The 11,911-nt window shown below is 49.4% G+C and overlaps 1 protein-coding gene across 1 annotated transcript; it reads left to right on the top strand.

Moving 5' to 3' along the window:
- The first annotated feature begins 371 nt into the window (after window positions 1-371).
- LOC113246651 (T-cell surface glycoprotein CD1c) lies at window positions 372-5,124 on the top strand. The gene is made up of 7 exons (XM_026487299.4): window positions 372-482; window positions 692-844; window positions 1,316-1,582; window positions 2,253-2,531; window positions 2,745-3,023; window positions 3,371-3,461; window positions 3,606-5,124. The coding sequence occupies exons 2-7, from the start codon at window positions 784-786 to the stop codon at window positions 3,625-3,627; spliced, it is 999 nt and encodes a 332-aa protein (XP_026343084.1). The 5' UTR covers window positions 372-482; window positions 692-783; the 3' UTR covers window positions 3,628-5,124.
- Window positions 5,125-11,911: the final 6,787 nt, after the last annotated feature.

The raw sequence follows: 11,911 nt of genomic DNA, 5'->3' as shown, positions 1-11,911 counted from the left end.
TAAATACACTTGTCCATCTCTGTATTTTCACATGCCTACTAAGCTACTTGGTACCAAGCATGTGTTGAGGGACTTTCTGGTGAGTGAATATGCAAATTAAACTCAAGAGGAGGGCCTATGCTTTATAGTTTTGGTGGTCCTGCACACTCTGGGGCGGCCACACTTTCATCTCTAAGGACAGTGGCGACCCGGCTGTGGTTTACACAGGTGCTTGGGGAGACAGCAGCAGACCTGCGCACGCACGTTCTCCCATTTAGAGGGGAGCCAGCAACGATCAGGGAAGGAGATCAGCGGAGGGACACGGGGTGAGATGGGAAAGAGGGGGTTTTGAAGATACTGAAAAGGGGAAGAGGAGGATGGAGTGTCCAGACAAGAGGCAGGAGGGGACACTGAAGCAGAGCTGGTGGAGAAACTGGAACTCTGATCTGTTAGAACAAGCAGGGCTTGGCGACACTGTGTGGTTTCTGTTTGTTATTGTAAAGGTGAGACTCGAGTCCCTGGGAGGTGCAGAGACCATCCAGTGTCACGCACAACTTCGAGGAGGGCATCAGGCAGAGGGGAGGCTGAGGACAAGGAGAGCAGCTGGAAGCCAGGCAGGAGGAAAGTCTTGGTCGGAGCTCATGGGGAAATGAGGGCACGAGTAGGAGGCTGGAGGTTGGGGGAGCAGCAAACCGGCTTTTGTTTCAATTAGCAGTTGGTGGAAAGCACGGCTTGTTGGTGGAAGAAGGAAGTCAGAACAGAAACACTGAGGGGCAGATTTGCTGAGAAACGTCTGCAAGTGACATGCTGTGTCTGGAGCTTGTCCTGCTGGGTGCTCTTCTCCTGGGGGGTGACAGCGCCGAAGGTAAGAGCTCTGCCGGCTGCCCAGTCCCTGATCCGGGTGGGGTGTTCACTCCTTTCCCAACACAGACCACAATTCTCCGGTCATCAGACTGCTCACGCCCTGAGGGTTCCTGTCTCTAGGTACGGTTTACTCTTTGAAAGGATGGGGTGAGTATGGGGCCCCAGATGAGGGAAATGCCATCATTAACCTAGTCATAACTTGTCTCTCTCCCTCCCTCCTTCTTTCAATTCCCCTCCCTCTGTCCCTCTCTCTCCCTCTTTCTCTCTCCCTCTCTCTCTCCCTCCCTCTCTCTCTTCCTCTCTCTCTTTCTCTCCCTCCATCCTTCTCTCTCTGTCTCTCCCTCTCTCTCTTCCTCCCTCCTTCTCTCTTTCTCTCGTCTCTCTTGTAACTGGTTCACTTTCCATCTCCTCCTTCCTGCTTACCTCTGTTTCCCTTAAACTACCTGACTCTGTACCCCTCCACTACCCACAGCCCCCCAGGAACACATCCTGTTCCACATCATCCAGATCTCATCCTTTGCCAACCAATCCTGGACACAGCATCAGGGCTCAGGCTGGCTGGGTGACGTGCAGACTCATGGCTGGGAGAGTGAGTCTGGCACCATCATTTTCCTGCACACCTGGTCTAAGGGCAACTTCAGCGACGAGGAACTGATAGATCTGGAATTGCTGTTCCGGGTCTACTTCATTGGATTAACTCGGGAGACTCAAGAATATGCCAGTCAACTGCACTTTGGATGTAAGTTCAGTCCACTACATTAAGGGAAGCCCTCAGAAGGTTCTTCTGTTTCTGGGAAACATCCTCATGCCCTTCTGGACCACTGCCCGTGGTTCCTGTCCCACCATAAAAATCTTCATGCATAAACTTCTTGGGGGTCATTCCAGATGTTGACTCCTCAAGATTTCCTACACCCTTGCTTCTTCTGACTCTTTTTCTCTTGTGCATTTCTATCTTTCCCCAGTGGTCTCCCTTCTATGGTAAAACACGGAGACACACAACTGTCCCCCCTCAGTTAAACTATGGTCTCTTCCTCCATTCAGTATCTTCCAAGGTCTATGTCCACAACCCAACAACCATTATGGCCCATGTCATGTGCCCTGGAGAGCTGTATTTGCGGTTCCTTCATAGGGGTTCCTGGGCCCCTGCCCTCACCCTCCAACCTGCAGCTCACCTATCATTTCCCCGACTTCTTCAAGTCAAATTCTTGGTTCTTGGCACATATCACATATCCCTTACAGCCTCTTCCCCATTCCATCAATTCTCTTCCTTATTCCTGATCAAACACATCTTTGGCTTACTCCTACACCCCTATAAAGTCTTCTTGTTCCACTTTTTAATAAAGTTCTTCTATTGTTTTTCTCATTCCCCCCCCCCCACAAATCTGTTTCTCCTTCTTCCTTCTTCCTAGATCCTTTTGAAGTACAGGTGAGAGCTGGCTGTGAGCTACATTCTAGTGACATTGCAGAAAGCTTCCTACAGGCAGCTTATGAAGGGTCACATTTCCTGAGTTTCCAAAACATGTCATGGGTGCCAGCTCCAGAGGGTGACAGCAGAGCCCAGAGTGTGTGTGATCTCATGAACCAATACGAAGGCATCAAGGAAACAGTCCACAGGCTCCTCACAAGCACCTGTCCCCGGTTTGCCTTGGGTCTCTTCGATGCAGCGAGGGTGGATTACGAGAGGCAAGGTTCGTACAGCCCCTTCTTCTAAGATACTTCCATACATGTCTTGCCCTGTCCCACCATCTCTTTCAAAGTTGGGACAAAGAGGAATTCAAGAGGGATAGGGTTTCTGAGGACACGTTTCCTAAAGCAAGGTAATACGTGCATGCTGATGTGGTTAAAGACCCCTGAGCTGTGTGTGAGAGTCCCCATCTGAATACCTCTTATGCCTTCTGCAGTGAGGCCACAGGCCTGGCTGTCCGCTGGCCCCAGTCCCGGTCCCGGCCGTCTGCTGCTGGTGTGCCACGTCTCTGGCTTCTACCCCAAGCCCGTGGGGGTGATGTGGATGTGGGGTGAGCAGGAGCAGCGGGGCACCCAGCGAGGCGACGTCCTGCCCCATGCTGATGGCACGTGGTATCTCCGAGTGACCCTGGACGTGGAGGCTAAGAAGGCGGCTGGCCTGTCGTGCCGAGTGAGACACAGCAGTCTAGGCGGCCAGGACATCATTCTCTACTGGGGTGAGTAAGATGGGCGTCTGTAGGTGTGAGAAGGTGGTTCTCGAGCAGAGAGGTTAGGGAAGAGAAGGTTTCCATGATGCCAGAATGAGGTGAACACAATATCAGGAAGGAATGAGTACAAGTGATTTCAAGAATGTAGGGGTGGAACGCGAGGGGCGCTCAGATGTAAGAGGCTTAGGGAGAGATGGGGTGCCCTTCCCTGAGCAGGTGTGAGAACACAGTGACAAGGCTGGTCGAAGATAGCACTCATCCCCAATGCGTATGTTGACATGGGGGGACATCAGTGGACAGAGTAGAACTGGCGGTGGGTAGAAAATGACATCAGTATGTCTCTCCAATACCCACAGGACACCACCTTTCCGTGTATTTGATCCTGTTGGCCGTGACCGTGACCCTACTTCTTCTGATAGTCCTTGCATTGTGGTTTAAGAAGCGCTGGTGGGTTCTTTGTGTTTCTTCCTCTCTTCCCAGTATCTTATCTCACACTCCAATTTACCTCTCTTAGCTTCTGTCTCCTGACACTCCTCTCAGCCTTACTTGCCAACTCCGACGCACCCAGTATTTCCCATTTCTCTTCCACAGCTCCTATGAGGACATCCCATGAGCTGCCTCACCACGCCTTCCCCAGTGGCCCAGGAGCTAGGACCACAGAGTGACGATACCATTCTTTCTGCCTTCCATTTATTTTTTTTTCTCCTGTTCCCGCTTTATAATCACTTGTTCGCACAGACTAGCTTAGTTCTGTAAGTCTGTATGGAATGCCTTCCTAGTAATGTCTGTCTGTTCAATAGTCCTCCACGTTTGAAGCCCATTCTGATTCCCCTGCTGCGGGGTGTTCCCCAATCCGTAGGTGGGAAGCCCTTCAGCTCGGCTGCACATGCACCTCACTCTACCCTGCGCGGTCCCTTGGGTCTTTCTTCCCTTTCCGGTGTGCAAGCTCCGTTGAGACAATGGTCCTGACGAAGGTGCGTTTCCTGCATGTAATTCATGCTCAGTGAAAGTCAAACCCAAACAAACCATATCCACGTTGGGTTCACTGTCATGTTGATAGGCTTTCTTCGCGGTGCTCATTCCTGACATGGTTGTAGTACTTGAAGGGTTGACGTTTCCCTTCTTGTTCCAGTGTTTCTTCCTTGGCCCGGAAATCCCGCATTCCTTTAACTCCCTCACTTCCTCCCTAATTCTGAAGGAAAAATGCAGCTTTGCTCCTCGCCATACTTACTTTAGAAATACAATGAGCCGACTCTCTCCAACTTATTCTAAACACGAAGAGAAACAGCGCGCAGGCCACGTCTGCGGGGCAGGGGGGCAGACGTGTCGCTGAATGGTTAACAAAAAGGAACGAGAGAGCTGGTCCCCAGGATTAGGATGGGATCTAGGCAAGGCATGTATATGGAAAACAGCCCCCCAAAGGGTGGCGCTGTCTCAGACACCCGTCTGGACTTTGTTTCCTTTAAGTTTCATTCACTAATTCAAGTAATACTTGTCAAGCACTGAACACAAGACAGACATACACACTTGTAAACTGGTGGGCGAGGAAATAGTCAGGGCCGTACCCACCAGCCTGGAGGTGCGATGTCTACTTCTTCAGTCTGTCTATGTCCTTTGTACTGGGTACAATATTTTGTTTCTTTTTAGGAATTTGGAATCAACTTTATAGACAGATCCTTTAGTTACAATAAAACGCATCTGTTTTAAGTGTGCAGTTCCATTCATTTTGACAAATGAATACACCTGTGTGAGCAAAACCACAATGAAGATACAGCAGATTCCATTACCCAGATTCCCCTGTCCCCACGTGCAGCTAAACCACCAACCGGGCATCCGTGCAACTACCGGGGTGCTTACTGATATGATTAAGCTTAGATTTGTCTTTTCTATATTTGTATTAAAAGGACATAATCTGTATGTACTCTTTGTATCTAGGTATTTTTTTCCCACCTAGCATACGGTTGTTAAGTCATTCCACATTCCTTGTTAATGCTCAATTGAGTCCATGTATGAATATACCACTTTTTTTTTTATTCATCCATTCCTTGATGGTTATTTGTTTTGTTTCTAGTTAGAGGCTCTTTGAATAAAGTTGCTTTGTTGTTTCGTCCCCTGCCTGGACTAATTCTGCGGATTTTGCCTGCCCTGCAGTTTGCCCTACTCACTTTGTTTTTTTACCGAGGAGACAACTGGTATAAAACATATTAGTTCCAGGTCTACAACGTAAATCTTGGGTCTTTGTCTACACTGCAAAGTGGTCCCTGCAAGAAGATCTCTTTCCCTGTTTCCCTCCCGCCCTCCCCTCTTCTCTTTCTTCCTCTTTCCCACCTTCCTCCGAGTCACTCCCACCTCTACTTCCTAGACGGGATGCTGCCCAGTTCATGAATGATTCGATGAAGCCAATTACATCTTCAAATTCACTTGGTTGAAATTTGTGTTTTCACAACACCTTAAATGGGCAAGGCTTACACCTTCGGTCGAGGGGACGAGTGTGGATTGGCGCGCACGTTTACCGTGCACGCAGCTTACAAATCTGCCCTGCCTCCTGGTTTGTCTGTGCAGAGCTTCACGTCTGGCCAAGGATGAGCAGGTAACTGTGGGGCGCTGTGCTCTCTGCTTAGTATGCGCACCATCTGCCACACCTCTGGGAGTACGCGAGAGCTCGAGGTCCACCATGGCTAGCTCATCTCCCTGACGTCTGTGACACGTTGGTGGCTCTAGTCTTTGCCCCAAGTGGAATTGACCTTTGATTTCGGCCACCGGCTGCTGTCGCTTCCTACAAAGTCCCTGGACATAGGCCCTCTCTGTGGAGCTCCGAACTGGGTCTACCCTTCTGGTGACAGCAAGACTGCGGGTCCTCAGCCTCTGGAGTCCCGGCGCCAGGGGTGGGGCGGGACCAGCCTTGTGTTCGGTCGCCCCGTGGCTCTTGCTGTGAGGTTAAGGCAGCTTTTGAACAAAGTACTTCTCAATCTGTTGCACGCCTTCGGTCATTTTCCAGAATTCTGAAATGGTTTATTCAGAAAATTATGTCCAGGGGCGCCTGGGTGGCGCAGTTATTAAGTGCCTGCCTTCAGCTCAGGGCGTGATCCCAGCATCCTGGATCAAGCCCCGCATCAGGCTCCTCCACTGGGAGCCTGCTTCTTCCTCTCCCACTCCCCCTGCTTGTGTTCCCTCTCTCGCTGGCTGTCTCTATCTCTGTCAAATAAATAAATAAAATCTTTAAAAAAAAAAGAAAGAAAATTATGTCCAGTATTATCACTGGTATTTAGGGAAAGAATGTGCTGAACCCCTTACGCAGCCGTTTGGGGTGTCCTGTTCCATGAAGACACTTTGTATCATTATAAATCAAACAAACAAGAGCTTCAGTTCCCGATCATTGAAAGCAAAACCCAACAATACCCGTAACCACTTGATCAAGTTGGGGACAAACCGTTTGTCAGGAGCTATTTCCAGCGACTTTAAAGCATAACAATTTACTTATCTCCAGGGGATATACCCTAGGGTCAGAAAACAATACTTACATTGTTTAAGGTAATCATATTGCTCATGACAGTGCTGGTGTTGTTCTAAGCCTGTCTTGCGTGTATGGTCTAGTGGAATATAGGGTAGAGTATGGGATGAGTGAATACATAATTATATTCATTCATCAGTAACTGGGATTCTCTGTAGGGGGAGAAGAGATTGATGTAAGAAAAATGAATAAAACTGTGGTTCTAGACTCGAAATGAAAGTATAAATATGAACTCATTGCAGTATTCGTTTTTCCTATGTATCAATCTTTTAATGTATAGACATTAAAAATGACAAGCCAGAGAACAGTTTTACATTGACCTAGCGGAGATCATCCGTTACGTATAGCCATGTTAGCAAACCCCATGGCCGGACACAAAATCAGGGCAGGTCCTGCTCGACCCTAACCTCAGACTGAGCTGTCCTACCCCTTTCAGGTAAAATCAGTGCACTGAGTGAGCCAAGCCAAGCTTCTCAGGCCTCCGCTTTGCCTCTTCCTTCTGAGCCAAGAGGAGAGAGCACCAAAGGTCGTGTTATCACCCTGAAGGAGATGGTGAGAGCAGCCCTGGGCGCTTCCTTTACTCCTCGGGGCTCGGTGGCCACAGAATGACTTTAAGAGGCCCCTGTGCATAGAAGTGATTGGCTCCCAGTGCAGGTATTTTGGTCTGAACTGTGAGGTTTATGGCACACACAGAATGGGTGAGTGGTAGGGAACGGCCAGAGAACATTTCAGAGAAATAAAGCAGGAGCTGCCGCCCCAAACATCGTGAAGCAGGGAGTGGCTCAAGCCAAGGTCTTGGCAAAAATAGAATCTGTGTGCTGAGGGCCCCCTTCCCATGAAAGCCAAAGGCCCTAGAATAGAAGGCTGGAGAGCCTTTTGTTAATTCCCTGGGTTAAAATGACAGTTAAGCTCATTTTGGGAAAAAGAGAAACACTAACCACCCCTCCAAGCTTTAGTGGCCAACAGGATTCTGGGCTCTGAAGAGTCACAAACACCTATTTTCCCCCAGGATTAGATGCAGTGGCGGCTGCAGGACAGATGTGTTATGGTGGGAAATCCGGGGGCGCCGATGTGAGCGGGGCTCCATGTGAGCGCTAATGGCAGGAGCAGGGCCCAGCGTCGCAGCCCCCACATGGGACAGTCAGGCACAGGACCAGGGTGGGGTGCTGGGGGCGGGTGGTTCTGTGTTCCACGGACAGCAGTATGAAGGGACAGTAAAAAGGTAAGGTAACTCCCAGTGTTTGGAAACATCTCCTCCAGACTGTTAATAAAATCTTAAGAGCTTCAGAGCCTGGGAGGATTGAGAAATTCTAAAGAACTAAGCCAAACAAACAGAAAGAGAAGGTGGAAAGTGTCAAAGACGCGAGAGCTCTTTGTGGCTGTCGCCTGCCCGCCCTGTCCCCAAGTGCACCTTGGCGCTCCCGCAGACTGGGAAGGCGGGGCAGAGACATCCAGCCTGTGTCAAGGCCAAGAGGTGCTGCTGGTCCTTCCTGACGCCGCGGACAGCCTGACAAGGTGTGACGATGGTGCCACGGTTTCCGGGGGTCACGCTGCGTTGTCAAGAATTCTACAGCCGTCTTTCAACCCACATGAGCGCCCCATCTGTGCCCGTGAACCGAAAGCCAGTCTGGGCTGTGCTGACCCTGTGACCCTCCTCAATAAAGACATGGTCTCCAACACGTAAAGGAAAGAGCGAAGCGCCTTCGCTGAATTTCTGGAATGGGGGCCTTATGACACGCTGGCTTTTCCCCACACAATGAGGTCCAGCCCTTCCACCTGCCAGGCCCCCCGGGATGATACTCGCTCATCACAGTGGTCTCACTGGTCTGTCTTCCACACACGCTGAGGGGCAACTGTGCCCCCAGATGCTGGCCCCTGGGCTCAGACTTGCCGTGGAGCCACTTGCCCAGCCCCACGGCCACCGACTCCCCTCTGCAGCTTTGTCAAAGTCGGCCAGGTGCTCCGTCTATCTGGGATTCTCCATGATATTTATTCTTTAAAAAACAAGGTTGGCGACTTAAAAAGCCCAGGAACCCAGACTAAGCTGGGTCTCAGTGAGTGGCTTCTGTATCGTATTTTCCCACTAGGAGGGACCAGAGAGTGTGGGGAAAGGACTGATGTCTAGTTTGGGGCAGGGAGTTTCTGCCGAGTCTGGAACAGCTCTGATGGAGGGCTAGTGAGGAAGGGGCGTTGCAAATTCAGACGCAGGCCGACCTAGAAAGGGGCCCAAGCCTCAGATGGGGCAACGTGAGCCTCAGCAGGAACAATGGCTAGGATAGAGTCAAGCATTTCAAACACGAAGACGTTCGCGCATTTGCAGCAGGAAAAGGAATTCATTGGTCACCTGGGAAGCTATACAGACAATTCGTTCTCTCGAAGACTGGTAAATAAATGGAAAAATCAAGTACTTATTCTGTCTTTGGGTATTTCAGGGTAACGAGATAGTTATTTTAGGAGAATATATCTTTTTAGAAATATTTTGACTAATAAAGAAGGTAGAATACCTTTGTGTATCCCTTGAAGAAATACCAGATTCAGGCCAGTTGGTGTCCAGGTGTGTTCCGGTGTCCCTGGGAGCTCCTGACACCTTTCCAGGGGCTCCCAGAGTTCGAGACTGTTCTTGTAACCATACTACAATGTATTAGTTTTTACTTCTAATACAGTAACTGTCTAAAATTCCAGCCCTCTCGTGTGGCTGAGGGAAGGTAAAGTGGTGCAGCTGCTGAGGAAAATGGTTTGGCAGTTCCTCAAAAAGTTAACCATAGAATTAACCATTTGACCCAGACTTTTCACCTCTAGGTATATCCCCGCGACAACTGAAAACAGGTGTTCAGACAAATATGTGCACCCAGGACTACTCACAATAGTGAATAGTGAGTAGGAAGAATCAGCCCAAATATCCGTCGGTGGATAAATGATGAGACAAAACGTGGTAGATACATACAGTGGAACATCATTCAGCCATAACAAAGGAAAGAAAAAGTGGCACAACGCGGAACCTCAGAACATGGCGCCCCTTGAAAGAACCAGACCCGAAAGAGCTCATGTTAGGTGACTCCAGCTATGACGGGCTCGGAATAGGTCAGTCCGTGGAAACATAAGGAAGATTATCAGTGAATAGGGGATTGGCATGGGGGAGGGATGCAGGTGGCTGACCGCATAAGAGATATGGGATATTCTTTTGGGGCGATAGAGATTTTTTGGAAGTTGTTAGAGCTCGTGGTCACACAACATTATAATGTACTAAATGCCACCACATTGAACACTATATTTATTTATTTTTTAAAGATTTTGTTTATTTGACACAGAGACACAGTGAGAGAGGGAATGTAAGCAGGGGGAGTGGGAGAAGGAGAAGCAGGCTTCCCGCGGAGCAGAGAGCCCAATGTGGGGCTCAATCCCAGGACCCCAGGATCATGACCTGAGCCGAAGGCAGACGCTTCAAGACTGAGCCACCCAGGTGCCCCATGAACACTTTAAAATAGTTAATTTTATATTGTGTTTCACCTCGTTAAGAAAACAAATAAGCAATTAGATAGTCACACTACAATGTGAAACTTCAGAGTCTAAGTATAAGATGTTCCACTTTAGAAAAGAATGAAGGAAACATGGAAAATCTTTGGAGAGAAAAAAATTGCCTACAAAGTAATAACAAATAGAATAATAGAGGGGCGCCTGGGTGGCTCAGTCGTTAAGCGTCTGCCTTCGGCTCAGGGCGTGATCCCAGTGTTGTGGGATCGAGCCCCACATCAGGCTCCTCCTCTGGGAGCCTGCTTCTTCCTCTCCCACTCCCCTGCTGTGTTCCCTTTCTCGCTGGCTGTCTCTCTCTGTCAAATAAATAAATAAAATCTTTAAAAGAAAAAGAATAATAGAAGTTTTCTCTTCAACAGTAGATGCGAGAAAATAAGAAGCTAGAATCTGACACTTGAATTTGAAATTCAGACATACCCGGAGCTCTACCTGCTATAAGGATTGTATGGACCCCGCCATATACACTCCTAATAGACAGACTACAGCAGAAAGCAAAGTAAACCTACAGGAACAAAGTCATGTAAAAAAAAAAAAAATCAAACCCCCAAAACATACGGTTTGGTTTGAAGACCAATAAGGTAAAAATGCAGTGGGTTTTCCAATCAGTCTGTCTCAGAAGTTTCAACCTGTCTGTGTCCCAGGACCTGGGATGTGGGGTCACTGTCACTGGAAACACTCCCTTATAGCTCAAATTTGAGGTTCTTTCTGACTCGTAAGAATGTGTGGGTCCTGGGCTAAGTTAAGCCAGTCAAGGTTCCTGAGCTTAAAAGGGAGTCTGTGAACTGACTTCCAAGGTTGGGATAGGGTGGGATGGGAGATGGGAATCTGGATGGTGAGGCGGTAGTGCAGAGCTGCTCCAAGTACACACAGTAGGTGCTCAATTAGTACTCGTTGGATAAATGAATGCGTCCATAATAAATAAACAGGTCAAGATACACTTGTCGTTTTTGGATCTGTTGTTAACTTTTATTCTTTGATTAAAATCACAGAATTTGAAAGAAAGCAATACAATGGGCTGCTCGTTGGCGCGATCTCCTCCATCCAGCTTAGGGCCTGCAAGGTGCTGGGACCGCGGCTCGGGCTGCAGGACGCGCACAGCGCGGGCCTCAGGCAGCTGCTGGATGCCAGCTCACCGGGCCGCTGCCTGCACTTTGGTGGAGGGGCCCCTGCTGGCCCCAGGTCTGCAGGAATCTCACGTTTGGCTCCAAGATGTTTATCTTCTTTGCTTTGGGGTAGAATTTGAGGATCTTGGAGGAATCAGAGGTAAATTTTCACCTGTTAATCCTGTTCTGTCTCTTTTTCCCCAGTGAAGGCAGGACCCCGTCTTCTGAGCTTCTCGATTGGAGTAAACTGGGTGTCGCGAGATGTGTGTCCACTCAGGCTCTTGTCTGGGAGGCACGGCCATTTGGGAGAGGAGACTTTATAGCCTGAGCATGGAGTAGCTGTGTCACAACCGAGCTCTGGGTGTGCCTCTTGCATGAACGCCTCAGGTCTGGTTTGCATGGAGCAGGGGTGGTGACAGGGACAGTGTATGTGGTGGTGGGGGGGAGCCCAGAGCACCTGTCAGGTGCCTGGCCCTGACGTGGAGGCTGCAGTTCTCAGTCTCTCCTTGAGTGCGTGCCAGGACACCGTGGGCGCTTATGCTGATGCCCGGGCGTCCTCTCCCAGCCCAGCTGCTCGGCCTCCCCCTGCTGCCACATCGCTCTCGGGGGATATCTGTCCTGGGAGAATTAATCTACTCATTATGCTCCCACACCACGAGGTTTTTAACATTCGTGCATGCCAGCGAATCGGCAGCACACCCAACAATCTCGGGTGTCCTACCTCAAACTCAAGGCCCACAGAGAAAAGAAAA

This window comes from Ursus arctos, unplaced genomic scaffold (assembly GCF_023065955.2).
Source record: "Ursus arctos isolate Adak ecotype North America unplaced genomic scaffold, UrsArc2.0 scaffold_2, whole genome shotgun sequence".
NCBI classification, from domain to species: domain Eukaryota; kingdom Metazoa; phylum Chordata; class Mammalia; order Carnivora; family Ursidae; genus Ursus; species Ursus arctos.
Note: the sequence above shows the minus strand (reverse complement) of the source record. Positions and strands in the feature narration are given on the sequence as shown.

Bases quoted from the DNA above. Each gene is read 5' to 3' on its own strand.
- LOC113246651 (XM_026487299.4), top strand. From the start codon at position 784: ATGCTGTGTCTGGAGCTTGTCCTGCTGGGTGCTCTTCTCCTGGGGGGT. The intron at 845-1,315 runs GTAAGAGCTCTG...CACTACCCACAG, and splicing joins GGGGGGTGACAGCGCCGAAG to CCCCCCAGGAACACATCCTG. The intron at 3,024-3,370 runs GTGAGTAAGATG...CAATACCCACAG, and splicing joins GGACATCATTCTCTACTGGG to GACACCACCTTTCCGTGTAT.